The sequence below is a fragment of the Seriola dumerili genome, unplaced genomic scaffold, assembly GCF_002260705.1.
Source record: "Seriola dumerili isolate Sdu_G_001 unplaced genomic scaffold, Sdu_1.0 BDQW01000068.1, whole genome shotgun sequence".
Classification (NCBI taxonomy): Eukaryota; Metazoa; Chordata; class Actinopteri; order Carangiformes; family Carangidae; genus Seriola; species Seriola dumerili.
The window spans coordinates 2,861,362-2,877,927 of record NW_019174323.1 but is presented as its reverse complement, the minus strand read 5'-3'; the positions used below and the strand labels follow the sequence as shown (position 1 = coordinate 2,877,927).

The 16,566-nt window shown below is 38.7% G+C and overlaps 1 protein-coding gene across 2 annotated transcripts in view; it reads right to left on the bottom strand.

Annotated features, from left to right (window-relative positions):
• The window catches only part of LOC111220290 (vesicle-fusing ATPase-like), a 28,806-nt gene extending 14,582 nt beyond the window's left edge, over positions 1-14,224 (bottom strand). For both annotated transcript variants that reach the window (XM_022743327.1, XM_022743326.1), the window contains exons 1-9: positions 14,137-14,224; positions 9,784-9,869; positions 8,995-9,091; positions 7,770-7,809; positions 4,529-4,695; positions 4,236-4,343; positions 3,859-3,934; positions 3,036-3,191; positions 551-750 (exon numbers count right to left, since the gene is read on the bottom strand). In XM_022743327.1, the coding sequence (XP_022599048.1) occupies positions 551-750; positions 3,036-3,191; positions 3,859-3,934; positions 4,236-4,343; positions 4,529-4,695; positions 7,770-7,809; positions 8,995-9,091; positions 9,784-9,869; positions 14,137-14,148 (942 nt within the window). In that variant the 5' untranslated portion in view covers positions 14,149-14,224. The remainder of the gene's footprint in view (positions 1-550; positions 751-3,035; positions 3,192-3,858; positions 3,935-4,235; positions 4,344-4,528; positions 4,696-7,769; positions 7,810-8,994; positions 9,092-9,783; positions 9,870-14,136) is intronic.
• Between the last annotated feature and the right edge of the window lie 2,342 nt (positions 14,225-16,566).

The following is a 16,566-nucleotide window of genomic DNA, read 5'->3' as shown; positions in this document are numbered from 1 at the left end:
GGGAGGTCTAATAGGAGGTCAAAGACAACCCAGCCCCTCATTAGGTGGTGAAGAGTGAGGCTCACCACTAGTGTCTCACCACTCAAACCAACCATCACTGCTGGGTTTCAATGCCCCCCCCCCCAACATGCACCCGCAGAAACACACGAGAACTTTATCAAAAGGTACTACAGCTATGTGTGGCTAAAGGGCAGATCTCTCCACTCCTGGAGAAATTACTTTTTTTTGTTTACATAGATGAAATGCTTATCTGTGTTTCATGTGGATGATGGGAGAACGCTGATCTCCTAGAACAGGCTCAGTATGACTTTATCTCATGTGTAGATGATGAATTCAGCCAAGTTGTAGAACTACAGGTGATGCATCTGGATGTTATAATAAAACCAAAAATATTTTTTCCTCAGCTTTGGTATTTTGACTGTGCTTCAAACTCCATAGTGGTTACAAGGTTCTGCCGCAATAATGCAGTTTTTAATGTATTATAATAAACCAGGATAAACACTCACAAGCATGTGAATACATACACATATGTGATGTGTCCTGCACTCACCCTCTTCTGTTCATCCTCTGCGTCTGCAAACAGCTTCCTGATGTTGGCCTCGGACTCCCCGACATACTTGTTGAGGATTTCGGGGCCGTTGACGATCTTTGGCTCCCGGGCGTTGAGCATCTTGCCAATCTGTCGTGCCATCAGGGTTTTACCGCAGCCTGGGGGTCCGTACAGCAGGATTCCCTTCACATGCTTACAGCCTGGAGATAGACACAGCGAGGAACTTACATACAAGCCAATGTTTCTTCTAATTATGAAGCTCAAATCTTTCTCAGGCAGAACCCAAACAGAGGACTTTAAATCCAATGTTTCAAAAATGTGAACTAAATCTTGTCCCCAGCCAACATCTAGGACATTTTTCATTGGTTTACTATGGGCATTAGTTACATAATAATGCAATGAAAAGAAGATTAATATCACACAAGGTTCTTCACTTGCTTAAAAGAGGTTTCAGTATTTTTTTTGATCAATGTTTTCCTCTACTTATTGCAGTTCTTTGAGGATTTGTTGTGTGCAATCAATATCTGGCTTTGACTCACGATTCTGCTGCTTTGATAAAGTGTACCTTCATAATAAAAACATACTCATGAATTAATCGTCTCAAAATACATGTCTTTGTGCAACGTTAATCAGTCTGCTGAAGAGCAGTGTGCTCAAAAGTTCACAAAATAAAAAAAATTAAATTCACTATTATTTGTGGCATTTTACATCTTGACTCGACAGAGATGACAGTTAGCATCAGATGACAGGAGAGGTGCAGCAAAGGTCACCTGCCAGATACGAACCTGGGGACGTTGTGGTTCATGGTTGCCACCTAGAAACCCTAAGCCACCAGGGTGCCATGATAACTAGTCTTTGCAGTGTGAGCATTTATTTAATGCGGTTGAAAACAGAAGTCTAAAGCAACATCTAGGCAGTTAGTCCAGCTGTCCACATGCACAGTCAAGAGAACAGATAATGGCCGGCTTATAACAGCTCCCATCACAGCACTTTCCTCCAGTTTTATTCTTTCTCCATAAAGATCAAGTGTGGAGACTGTGAGCTCTCCACTCAACCAAGTTTACAGCACGGGTCTTTTAATGGCCTTTTGCACCTGCTTAATGACATTTAGCCCAGACTAATTGAGAGGCCCCAGATAACCATCTGAGCTGCCATTTGGGCCTGCTGAAGGAAAAGCGGCCGGGATGACAGGTGGGGGTGGAGGGAGGGAGGCAGGGAAAAGTGATGTGTTTGTGTTGGGGTTTGGGAGAGAAAAGCACTGAAGCTTCTGTCTGTCTGCTTCACCTCTCTAGAAGCAAAGGGCAGACAAGGTGAAACTTTCAAACTTTCAGCCAAACACACAGACACACACACACACACACACACACACACACACAAAATGTGTAATGTACACACACGCACCGCCTCTCTGTCAGCACCTGTGCTCCCTGCTCCCCACGCCTGCCAATTACAGCTTTACCTTTAGCTGGATTCTCTATCAGGGCATGCCATCTCATTACAGCCGCCAGCTGGCCACAGCCAAAGGCCAACTCCTGCACACAACCACCCGGCTAAAGGTCAGCTCTCACACTACTGGACACAGCCACTGGGCCTGAGCACTATGGCTATGGAGCGTCTATGTGTGCCAAATTAAAATAACGTGTGTATTTGCCAAGTTCAGATGTTGTTACAACAGGTTTTCACAAGACTTCTAGGTCTAGGAGCAAGGATTAGGACTGAGGTGATTTTGTGCACACGTGTATGGGAAGGGAGGTTTTGGTGTATGAGTCACAAAGAAGACAACCTGATGGCTTTCATTAGAATGAACTGCTGCTCTTTGAAAAATGAATCATCATCGTAATCTGACAGCTGTCAAAGATCTATTAATGAGTGTGTGCAGGGATCACCGACAGGGGATGACAGAGCTTTTAGTCATGGTCAAGGCACCACAGAGGAACGCTGCCTTGCCTGTTAATACTGAGTCTGAGTTCTGCTGATTCAGGCAATGATACGTTTCTCAAAGGAATTACTGAAGTTTTGTCTGCCAGAATGTTGATTTAAGCACTAAATATAAGCTGAACAAAAACTAAAAACAGTGATTATCTTTGGCAGGTATTACTAATCTGTCCAACTTGAGGGAAACAGTGTGTTACCAGTTCTTAGAGAGACAACAGAAATTCTTGGGGAGAAAAAAAAAGTGTTTTTTTCCTGCTTCAGCTGTTAACGTTTAGCATGTTGGGGAAATGTCCTCAAAAGACTTATTTAAATTCCAATCAGGAAAAGGGATTTTTTTTTTAAGCAACATCTTTTATTCTTGTGGTTTGGTTAATGGACTTCTGGGTCTGCTAATTCTTTTCAAATATACCTGAGCAGGACTTTCAGTAAAGTCATGGATGAAAATGTGCAAATGAAAATGTCCTCACCACAAAGACAGCGGAAGAACAGGCACAAACAAATGAATAAGTGATGGCGAGATAGACAGAAAAAAAGGGGGGGGGGGGCTCACCCATCTGTTCGACTATGTCTGGAGGGAAGACTCGGGAGGCGAAGGCTCGACGGAAGATGTCAGAAAACTCCTTGTCAAGGCCACCAATACCCATCTTCTCAAAATTCCAGTCGGGGGTGATGATGGACTGGCGAGACTCTCGGGTCTTGGCTTTCCCTGGGGTGGGGGGGGTGGTGGTGAGGGTGACACAAATCAAATACATCACCTAAATGTTGAAAACCAAAGAGCACTTCCTATCTGTGTTACCACTGTGTTCTTATTCCTTTATTTCTAATTATTAGAAGTATTAATCATTAGGGGAGGATTCTGCAAATCCCCAGATAAAGTCAAACCAATTTTTGTAAAGTTAATAAGTCATAAGCTGTGAGTTAATACATTTACCAAAAGATCCTGCTGACAATAGGTTGATTTGAACAGGCACACAAAGTAGTTTTAACTGCCCTTTCACATGAGGTGATTTCAATATTTTAAGATATTCTATTGGTATCTATAATAAAATGTTCATAAAAACATAACATATTATATTACATATACGTATTATACGTAGCAGATGGCAACTGGCGCAGCTGGACTTTAATACTGTGCCACTGCCAACAAAATGTGAAAAGAATAGCAAGCCAAATAAAATGTGTGGAGTGTGCCCCCTTGTGGACTTATAGAGAATCGTCCTCCAGACACTAAAAAATAAAAACACTTGCAGCAGCTCACTTTCTGTCAACATCACTGTATTTAACATTTGGGGAGATTAAACAAGTAATCAACTCCAAATGAAGTGTTGTTGTTTTTCACTGCTGTAAAAACCATGCGTGCTGCTGACACTCACCAATCAGGGTCATGGATGAGCTCTCTGACTTTTCAAAAATCACCTGACTGTTTCCCAGCAACAAACCAATCTCAATCTGAGGAAAGACAAACAGAAGAGATGATAATCAGTTTAGGTCAAGGTACAATAGGCAGCTGTGTTTACTCTGCTCCAAGGGTTATCGTGTGTATATATATATATATATATATATATATATATATATGTAAGAAAGGTAGAAATCACAGTAACATCCATCTGCAACACTCAGCACTTCAACTACATTGGGAAGGTTTAAATACATTGTGTTCATTAAAATGACTGACTTCCATGCCATATATGAAAGTCAGAGGGGAGGTGTGTGAAAATCAGGGGACACTGACACATTATCCTCCAGGTACCTTCTGTTTCTTGCTAGAGGCATGTTCTCCCTTCAGGATGCTGGGGTCCATGGCCTCAATATCTTTTATCACCAAGCCAAACAGTTTATCACAGAAACTAAACACCAGCTGGGAAAAAAGAACAGAAGAGAGGACAAGCAGCATTTTAATTTCTCTATAAAACTGATCATAATTAAAAAGCATTTGGACACATTAAATCAAATTAGTAAACTCCTGAAGTCTTTGGTTCTACTAAATTCTACATTAAACTCAGAGCTTGTCCAGTGTTATTAACCCTTTATAGTCTTAAGCACCTGTTGGCCAATACTGAAGGCCTGGTTGTTGAAGTGCTGGATGAATTCGCTGGCCATCTTGTCGGAATCGTAGGGATTGCTGTCCACGTTCTTCTTCTGCAGGAAGTCGATCTCCACTGTCATGGTGCTAATACACTGTTTGGTCTTTTCAAACTTGTAGTTTGTTACTATAGGTGTGGGAAAGATGACAGGGTGTGAGGTTTTAAAGTTCAGACAACAGCATGTTGTGGATTAATTACTGTCCTGGATTATTTCTGACAGGATAGTTAAATTGACCAAATCACAGTGTTTGGTGCAGGTCCTCATGAGAATAGGACTTGCTTTTCCCTTTGAAAGTCTAGCTCAAATATTCACTCTTCTTTAATATTTGTACCAACTCCAGATACTATTCTCTCTCAGTAACTTTGTCTGTCTGGTTTGGTGCTGAGCAGGTAGCATGCAGTGGGTTTATCAGAGCTTTTCCTCTTAACAGAAAACAAAACAGCTGTCAGCTGCTGCTGGAAATGTGGCTGATGAGAGCAGAGTTTGTGAGGTGGAAAACCAGAACACTGAGCTAGAAGAGGCTACAGTAGAAGAGTTCATAGTGCTGGAGGGAAATACAGAGTTTGGTGGTTCATCTCTGAAACAAGCGACACCTTTCTCATACACTTAAGTCATTTGACCTATTTGTCAATTTAAAAATACTGATAGATATTGTTGCACTTTTAAATATGAACATGGGTTGCATGTGTTTTTCCTATAACCTACTACCATTTTCCATAAACAATTACATTAATATCTTCACCCTAAGCAGCTGTAACTTAACATTTTTTTAACACCAATACATTCTGAAACAATTTTAATGCTACACAATAATTGAATACCATACACAGCTGTGCTGCAGATCTACACGTGTCTGACATCTCTGGTCTGATTATGTTCAATTACACACTAACTAAACAACAGGGTCTGAGCTCATTTGTGCATTTCGACTGGTTACCGAATCCATAAATGCCGTTACCAGGCCGTTTCCAGCTCCTGAGTTGGATGTGATCTGTTTACTATTCAAATCGTGTGCATGTGTTCAATCTGCTGCTGATGCCTCATCATGGAAATTAGATAAACTGTAAGCAACTTACTTTCAAATTGTGCTGATATTTTCCACTGAGACCAGGTAATTAAGAAAATCACACCCGCAATACTGCTACATGAATGATATCACAGTTACCAGGAGACACTGCCAAAACTTCCATTATCCATTACTATTCATTCTACTGTGTATATATATACATTTTCTTTTTTCAATGGAAGGTTTCAACAGGCAGACCGACAAGACAGTAAGATCATACCTTTGATCAAATTATAAAAAGAGATGAGACTTTGCTGTTTTTTCTTCTTCTTCTTCTTCAAGACGATGTTGAGAATGATTAAGGTATCATGAGATTATATTTTCATTCCTCCTTTTCACTCCTGATATGCAGACAGTATCATAATAGAGCCCATCATTTTGAGCATCACTGTGGCCTAAGGGAGCTGAGTGAAATATTTTTTATCAAAGAACATGCCTTCTCTTTCTCTGGATGCTGGCCAGCTTCTGAGACAGATGTGCAGTGACACCCTCCCGACCATATTGTTAGACTGTCTCTCTCTCTGTCGGGTAAATCATGTTCCCTCCACCTCTCGTGACACCTAAACAATGGTTAAACCCCCTAACCCCACGTATAATTAGTAATCTCCAGGATGTGACTATCAGAAGCCTGCACAGTCTGATGTTTTTCTGGCAGAGACAAAGACTGCAGCCTTTAAAGTCTGTCACATGTAAGTTGCATGAATCCCTCAAAGTCTGGAGGCTGAGTTTGATGTCAGAGGCTCTTATGTTTCTACTGTGGAGAGGTGTCTTTGACTCAAAAGGCAGTCGGTGATAAGAGAGACAGACTGTCAAGCACTGCTAATCAATGGATGACAAATTAATGGCAGTCATCACAAAAGGCTGAATGGATGTCCTTGAACAATCAGACATCTGTGCAGCCTGTGGATGCACGCGACGCACTGCTTACCTGATGGCAACTGGCAACATAAATTTGTTTTTCATTTCAAGTCGAAATGATCATCTTGTCAGCTGAGACGCATTGAAATTCAGTTTATTTACAGCTGCATGTTAGAGCATTGTGCTACCACCCAGTCAGGCATGTGTCTCTTTTTGTTCTGTTTAACATACAAATCTTAACACTTGATATTCTGCTGACTGTTACAGCTACGCAAAGCCTCAGATGTGTCGTTTTGGCCTGCACCGTGAAGCGGGAATGAGTTGAGGAACCTCTTGCATCACGTCTCCTGTGTATGACGGCTACCTTGCTAAACTGCCACAGCTCACAGTGTGTGTCTGCACTGTTGCTGCTGCAGCGCTGATACCGCTAGCTCCATCTTTCTACATTTGTTTGCCTTTGATGACGGCCATCAATAATAATAGGTATTTACTGTTGATGAGCAGTTGGGAGAGTGAAGACTTCCAGGAAGCAGTCACATGATTTTTGTTTACGAGAGAGAGAGAGAGAGAGAGAGAGAGAGAGAGAGAGAGAGAGAGAGAGAGGAGAGCACACTGGAAAACTACTACCCTCCACCTAATGTATTATTAACTTATTGACATAATTACAGCCTACATAGGGTTTCTGCTATGACTAAACAGTACAAATGAAGCCTCCACTTTCTCCTGTAATAACATGCAATTGCTGAAATGGTTTTAAAAAAAAAATGTGTTGGTCAGTCACAATTTTTTGTATTTCGTAATCTGGATAATTTTCCGCCCAGATGATCATAGTGGCCAAATTAAAAACTAGTCTGGTTCCCATTACATCAACAAATACAAAAAATTAGAAGTCTGATGGTTTGCATGAGGATGTCCTGGGACGGACTCCAATTCCTGGCCTGAATTATTGTTTCAGTCTGACCCTGACAGCAGGAGGAGTATCTACGTGGTTAGCTTTATTTGCCAGTCTCATGTAGCTTACACTGAATCTACAGCATAACTTGTGAGATATGTGGGAGTACTTTACTGCTTTACTTTTTACTTAACATGTCACATGTCATGTTTTTAATGGACAACGATGGAGCTCTATGGCACAGAGGAATACGATATATCAGGCTTTGGATACACAGACAATACTTGTTAGTCGGATACAGTCAGAGTTGGTTTTGATCTTTTCATGGGATTTGTTGACAATAAGAAAAACCTAGAAAATTAACAGTCTTACGTGTAGCTTACCTTCAACCTCTTGTCCAATGGACAGGCCTGCCCATTTTCTCTGTAAAGAAATAAAGAGTGATTGATTTAGTTGCATGTCTCCTCATTTCCTTTGTATTACGAAACATTATTGTAGAGAAAACAAGGCAATGAGCTACCATTTAGCCATCAATAAGGCAATGACATTCTCCAGAAGAACAGAGCTATCAGATGAAGGACAACTACACTTCAAATAAACATCACTACGCGTTTCACAGAGACATCAGTGCAACGTTCCTCTGCGACTTGGTCTTATTTCACAACATTCTTTATACTGAACATTACATAACAACACTCCATATTTTACACATCTTTGATTAGCAGTGGACTATTTTTTTTATTGATTTTATTGATGGCTGCTGTGTCAAATATGAGTTGACCCGTCAATCTTAATGAGATCTTGAGGTGAAATAAGACCGTCTTGAGGAGGTTACAGTAGTACCTGTGTGCTGTTGCGGCTGCCAAGTTTATAGACGGAGGAAGAGCAGGCAGAGACAGGCGAAGTGAAAGAGGAAAAAGCAGTGACAGACAGATTGAGACAAACAAATAGGTCCATGCAAAGAACCCACAGACAACCACGCAAGAAAGCTCAGAAGTTCACTTCGTCAGAATATCAGCTCATGTTCTGCTATCAAGGCTAAAAACAACAACATAACTTCTGCAGGAAAAAAAAAAACAACTGATCGACATATATACTGCAATCTGTTGCCTTCAGCACCATGCAAGTGTTCACAGGAGCTTTGTAAAGGAAAACTGTGGATATCACCTATTAGTTCAATGTATTATTAAGACACATACAGTAGTCGTATTTCATTTCATAGGGAACAGCAAGAATCAACGATTAACTGGTCACTGGGTAAAAAAAAAAAACAAAAGTCAAAAAAGGGGGGCATTCACACTGACAGATGTGTCAGATTTCTCTGTTTTATCTTTATTCATCAACTTACATGGCTGAGCACAGAGACATTAGGTAGGTAGCAATACATGAGATGTAATATGGTTTGTCTGTCTGTGTGCTTAGCTATGTAAGTTAATGAATAAAAATAAAACAGAATGTTCTGACACATCTTTCAGGATGTGACCCCGGCGGCTTTGAACATGGGTTGGACTTCAATATACATATATATGCCTACAAATCAAAACATTTTCATTCAGTCTGTTTCAGCCAATCACTGAGAACATGTGTCTCTTAAACACTGAACGATACCTGTGGCAGACTGAAGGCGATGGTCCCGGAGCTGACACTCGGATGCGTCTTCAAGGTGAACACATACTTGTGGGTTAAATTGCGCACAGTCACGTGGCTGCATTGAGAAGAATAATGAGAAGACAGAGGAGAGGATTAAGTGCAGGATGGAACAAGTGTCAACACAGTTAATGTTCTTCTTGTTTTACTGGAGCGGCTTAACATTAAATACTCGAGGGTGTATATCTCTTCTTCATGGCACCCTAAAGCCTGACCTTTAGACTCAGTGATGTGTGTGTACTTTTTCAAAATTTGATTTATCAGTCTGCAAAACTCAATGAATCTGTGGAATGTTAAAAATGAGAAATCTTATTTTTCAACATCAATGCCAGGATGTAAAATGACAGACACGAAAAATGCAACATGAAATTAAAGAATAAAATTTTAAATAGGAAAATTAAATCAGTATTGTGGAGTGTGAAAGTTCACTGTTGACCTTGGAAATAGTAATTGGGCAATTTTTTCTTAATGCACCATCAATTTCCTGAGCTTTTTCCTGAGCTTCCAACCACATCTCGATGAAGACTGTTACATACATTTTCATTATTTGTTTTAATTATTGTAACACAAAAACAGGTTTATTGCGCTAAAACGTGACAGCACAAAGTAATCGCCAAAGGGATTCCACATGAATGTACACAAAAAAAGCATCGAACAGATTCTGACACAGACATATGAGTAACAAAGCTATAGAGAGACCTGGTATAAAACACATGGGCGGTTCCATGTATCAGAGGAAATCCCACTCACTGTTCAAACTGCAGCTCCTTCTCACTGACGACGGCACAGTTGGTCAACGACAGTTCGTCTGTCGGGCATCGCCCCGTTTGCATCATCTGAAAAGAGAACAGAGAGGAAAATGCAAACAGCGACTCCGCTTATTAAGTAATTTCTATCTATTATCAATTAATCTCCCCATTACTTACTTTCTCAATTAACTGTTCAAGTTAATGTGAAAAAATGCATTCACAATTCACATTAATGTCTTCAGTTTCCTTTTTTTTTTTTGCCTGTCTACCAGTCTACCACCTTAACATGTTCAATTCACTGTCATATGTGTCAAAGAAAAACAGCACATTATCACATCTGAGAAGCTGGAGCCAGAGAATATTTGGCATTTTCGCCTGAAAAAGAACTCCAACGATGAATCAATTTTCAAAAATTTTGCAGTTTGATTTTCTGTCAATCAGCTCATCGATTAATTGACTTATTGCTGCATAAGTGAAGGAGCCATGCAAGGTTCTTCTGGAGCACATGATCTGCTAGTGCAACTGCTGAAAAACTATAAAAGCCATTATTGTGGACAGTTATGGATAATAATTCACAGTGTTTACAGTCCATATGAATGGATCTCCACACAGTTGTACAGCTACAGAGAAAGGCAGATTGTGCAGTTCAGCACTCATGAGGCTTCGCTCCCGCGCCCACAAAACCACCATTACATACATGTTGCTATGGAGATCTCTTAACACTGATAAAGACCTTCAGTAATACTTTCCACCAGCAAACTTCCCACAGGGTCTGACACTTTAATTCTTACCATGTTTAAATGTCAAATGTCTGTATTTGAGTGTAAATCCAGCTTCCTCTGTCCATGAGAAGCATTTAGCTGTTATTAGCACTCTGAAACAGGTTAGTGCCCATTTAGAGAGGGTTTCTCTCTCTTTCTATCCCACTTTTTTTTCCCCTCCCTGTCCTCTCTTTTCGCTCAACCTCTCTGTGCTGGACCATCGGGCGTCCTGGGACCTCTCGCCCTCTCCTGACTCTCTGTGCCTCATTCCAGATGTTTTGGATCTGGATCTTTGTCCTCCTGACTCCTGCTTGTCTACTGCTGGGACAGCGGGTGCTGTAATGCTGTACAGACTGTTAAGCCCCTTGAGGCCAGTTTTATGAAGCATTTTATTGTGCTTTATAGATAAAATTTGACCTGAAAATAGTCATATTTTTAACCACTTTTAGTCAGTTGGTAATTATTATCATTACAAAGTCGTGATGTGCAGCCAAACATTGTTTAAACCCACGTAACTTCAATTTTAAGCCATCTTAAAGGGTCAAACATCATTAATATTTACAGGAAAGCAGTAGCTCTACTACCTCTGCTCTGGACTGAAACACATCTTCCCAGAAACTCCATCAGTGAAATACTACATTGCCTAACACTGAGCTGCTCAACAGACAGTAGCAAATCATCATGGGACTGCTTTGAGATATTGTCTAATAACAGCCAGACCTAAAGTATTAGCTACTGGCATCCCCACAGTTATGGTGAAGCAAGCAACCTCATGATCCACTGTGATGAAATGTCAGCTAAAGGTTCAGTTAGGCATAGTGTGAGAAACAACTCTACTGTAAGTAGATACAGTAACTGTGCTTGTTATAAATACATCTACTGATCAGACTAACTCACTGTCTAACCCATTTTTAGTGACAAATAAAACCACTAGAAAATGTCTGTGGGATTAATAAAGAAAATGACCCAAATACCCATAATTGTTCAGTGTCACTCTAATTAAAAATAATAGATGTAACTTTAATGGTCAGTGTAACATTATAAGTCTGAGGGGCATTGAGTATGTTTGCCAAATAAAGCTGGAATAAAGTGGTGACAGTAACATTTGTGTCAACCACCTAAAAACTACATCTCTAGCTCACTTATTGGTGGAAGCGAGCCATGATGGGCAGTTATTTTGTAGTTTGGCTGACATACGTGATGGGCTAGATGGGTAATAGAAATCAAATGTACTGTACATCATAAATACATTTTGGCGGTTGCCTCCATCAGGGTTACATATGTCACATAACCCCTCATACTGTGAGGAAAAGACAACAACGATCCAGTGGCTAGGATAGTGTCAATCTAGACTCACTTTCTAAGAAAAAAGACACACAATCAACCTGCTCCCATTTCAAAGAGCAAATTAAATTGCAGCAAACCAACAGAGAATCCCTTGCTGACCTACATATCAAAAACATCAAGTTTAACCTATTTCAAGCACTGCAATATCTAGGCTAACAGTGAGCCACTGAAACGCCCTGATAATCTCAACTTGTTGCTGTTCAAGGTAAACAGGTTGCTGGTGTGTCAAGGTCATATCAATGAGGAGATCATTTAGAGCCAGTTGATACAGATATTGCCTGCTATAGGAATGTGGGTTGACAAACAGGGACACACACAACCTGAAAATAAAGACATCTAGAGAGCACTAAAGGAAAATAATACAGCAGTCAAATTGTTATCCAGGGTTCTTGTATAACAATGCATAAAAATGTATTATTCATCTGAAATTGACTCCAGTGTCTTATTGAATTTTGTGTCTGTCTTTTTATGTTTTGTCTGTTGTTTTGTGATTTTATACCCCTGTCCTTAGAGGAATGATTTTTCATTTCAGTTAATCATTTGAATAACTATAAAATAAACATTAGCCTGATACTTGAAAATGTGAACCATTAATTGTTGCTGTTAAGTCAAAGTCTAAGAGCACAGAAAATCCAAAGACTTTCCCAGGCAGCAGAGATTGTGTAAAGGGCATTCCTTGCATTGTTCCCATGTAATCGCCTCAAATGTAAAGTGTAAATGACATACAGAAAGGTGCCAGTATTTAAAAGACCTTATAATCTGGGCAACTGTATTAATATAGTGTTCTGCAGAGAAATATTTTAGCTTTAATTGTGAAAGTGAAATTTAACACACATAACTGTACACCCAGTTCACAATTTTATTCTAGTTGGCACTAATACAGCTTAATACAACAGTCCTTCAACCTTAAATCAACACCTCTATTAAAGTATTAGAAGGCATGAAAGTTTTTTCTTGACTAAATCCCCACTTATAACCATTATCAGACTGTGCACTTGTTCCTCAACTCCACCTGCCAAGGAAGACCATTAGATGCTGCTGAAAGCTCTGGAAGCTAGTAAGTGGACCTTGAATTAGGACTATTTTGTCAAACTCTCTAAACTACTATCAACAAAAAACTGAACATTACAACCTTAGAACCTGAAGCTGAAACAAGTAGTTGATTCATTGATTAGTCAGTTCACAGAATTAATCTGCAATTATTTTGACCATCATTTTTTAACCAAAACTTCACTAGTGCCAATCTCACGGATGTGAATGTTTTCTGGTGATATCAAACTAATCAACATAATTTTAGATAATTCAATGCAATTTTGGGCGGTCAGTCACAAAAAACAAGCAGATGCAATGATTAATTGATTAATCAATTTGCTAACCAACAGAAAATGAATCGGGAACTATTTTGGTAATCATTTGCAGCTTCCAGCTTCCCAGAAGTGGAGATTCCCTGTAAATTTTGGACTGGTGATCAGTTGATTTTATAAAAATTGAATCATTCAATTGATAATGAAAATAATCATTAAGAACAAACAATTTCAAGACACCACCTTGAGCTGTGGGACATTTTAACTGAAGAAATGATCAGCAGATTAATGGATAATGAAAAAAATCTTTAGACTCAGACTTAATTACTTTTACTTTCAATTAGTTATGTCTACAAACTGGCAATGCTTGTATTTGTAAAGAGCTGCAAAGTGCATTTACATAAAAACACACAAACACAGACGCTTTGTTTACACTGCAGCGACTTGAAAATGGCCATTGAGCATTCAACATCAGCCCCGTCCAGTTTATCTGACTGCTCCTCTTGTTCCTTTTTAACAATTTATAATGCTGTTAACTTCCTTCATTGCACTTATGAGCCATCATCGATTTAGCCTGTAGAAGTCGGAGCAGCAGTTTTACACCGAAGTCAATAACACTATTACACTTTACAATCTAGCGACCCTGGCCACTCAGTGGGCAAAACACCGCAGCTATAACATATATCAGTTTACTGCCAAAACAAGACAACTACTTGTTAGCAACGATCTGAGGGGTCATAAGATACTCCATTCGTCTTCCGGGCTGCCTACGAAGTTTTGAATGACAAGTAATTCTGCCACACAAGCTAGTGCTGTGCTGGCTCACTTTAAAGGTAAAGAAAAGCCTCTAGTCGGCAAGTACACATTAGCTTTAGCATTCAGTAGTTTCGGTTAGCAGTGTATGGGTGTTTAAGTTCTAATATTCTTTTCAAATTAACTCACCCGGTTAGTCATCTTTGTGTTTTCTTTTTTTTTTATCCCCCGTTCAAGTGCAACTCAGCATTAACGCTCCGCTGACAGAACAACTGCGGCTTCTTCTGTTTACTTTGTTGGTGGTTGGTGAACAACTTTCGGCGCATTCCCGCCACCCACTGATCAGGAGTGTGAACTACAGATCTACTCTGATATTTATTATTCGAAACATTTTCATTTTCATCTTATTAAAAGTATTAAACATTGAAAATGGAAGAAACAATCAATCAAAACTTAAGACTAAATAAATAAATAAATAAATAAATAAGATAGCTTACATAGTGGAAATGATACAGACAATATATACAAAATCAAATTTATAAATATATAAATGAATAAAATGAAATGCAACACGTAGATAGTAGTAAAAGTATTTCCAAAAGCACAAAACAAGACTTAAGGGTACCATGTAACAAACAACAAAGACATGAAAGAAAAAAATATTCAAGGTTTTATAAATCTCTAGTTTTTTTTTAAATTTTTTTATTGCTTTACTATTCTTCAGTCTATGTAATGAATCAATATAGTGTCTAAATACTATTTTGAATTGATGTATGTGTGGTTATGTGTTCCTCTCATGGTCTTATAATAAATCCATGGTTCCTCTCCACAATAACTGCAGCAATGAGAGTGACGTGCAAGAGGCAGCATCCCCGAATGTGAGGTGAGAGGGACTGAGACTGTATATAAAAAGAATTATAGCCCTTTTTTTAAACCCCCCACTTGTTATCTCAATAATTTTGACAACTATTTGTCAAGTTTCAATGGTACTTAAGTGTGTACTGCAAACAGTGGAGTTTACTAAAGTTACTTTACTAAATTAAAAAAAAAAACTTATTTGTGTTTATGGGCAGTAGAGTTAGATTTTTGGGTTAATAGCATTCAGCAAAGCTTTATTTTTTTACACTCTTTATTTATTAAAATATGATCCTTTACAATAGTTATTTCTCAGAAAAGAACAAAAGAATATATATATAAAAATATATATAATTTCTCTCCACAAACAAATTGTTAAATAAGTGGAAAAAAATAACTTATTTTTCTTTTCTCTTAGTCAGTTGGTTATTATCACTACAAAGTCATGCTGTGAAGCCAAACATGGTTCAAACCAATATATGTTCAATTTTAAGTTTTTTTTGCAGCTCCTAAAAGTTTACAAAGATGACAAATATGTCAGGGTGGCTAAGACCTAGATCATTGTATATATACAGTATATAAAAATGTAACAGATAAATAAAATAATTGAAAAACACTAATTTTGAATTAGAGAGGCAAAGTAATCTCTTTATTTTAGATGCTAGGAGTCACAGTGAAATCTGTAAACAAACACTGAAGGGCATCAAATCTAATGGTTTCTCTTTATGACTGAATATTTGAGGCTCTTTCTGCTACAATTACAATAATACGATTGTGCTTATCATCATCATAAATCTAGAAAGAAGGAAACAAGGCCTAGTTCTCAAAAAGTGATGTAAAGCAGCTGTCGATGCAGCAGTCTACAGATGCTTTTTTGTCTCTTGTGATGAAACTGCACTGAGCCAGAAGAAGTGTTTCACAGTTGAAGAAACATGCCTGGTTGTAAACACCACACTGTTTGTGTAAAAATTAAAATAAGACAATCCAAAGCTGTCATTAAAACTGATTTAATGCCCTTTGATGTGAGGTTGATTTTTCAATTTAATGACAAATATAGCAGCAGGAGGAAGAGACTCTTGGGTGAATTCTGTATCGTATAGTGTTCACATCTGGATTCCTGCAGGATCATTTCCAATATTATTTCTTGCTGCCTAGATACCTTCCCTTTAACTTTTCCTTTGGAAAACAACGGACACACGTCCACCTAACTGCTGTATACATTTCCTGGGTCACACTACCACCTTTAAGTGCATCATCATAAAAATCCCGTTTTCTTGCTCCCTCAACACAAATACCATAGCTTTTTACCATTACCATCAGCATTGTTTTTTTGCAAGAGATAACACAAAATCCTTAAAATACAAAATATTTATTTTGAAAATGTCTTTAGAAGAGGAAAAAAAAAAAAAAAAAAAAAAAAAAAAAAAATCAAAACCAAATCAAAACCATACAAATTGTTTGGTTACTAGCATACCACACTAGTGCTAGGAACTAACAATGGAGAATTACTCACTCAGGGATAACTCACAGATGCTCAGAGGCGATCTCCACCCCTGCCCTCCAATTTCATATTGCACCCAAACAATGAGGCAAACAGAAGTGCCGAAAAAGTGGCACTAGTGGTGAAATGGCATCCAATCTGTTCTAGAAACTTACATTAGCAGGAGGGGCAGACATGTGGCAACCATCTGATTTCCTTTCTTTCTTTCTTTTTTTTTTTTTTTTTTTAAAAGAAAAAGAAAACAAACAAAAAAAACAACACAA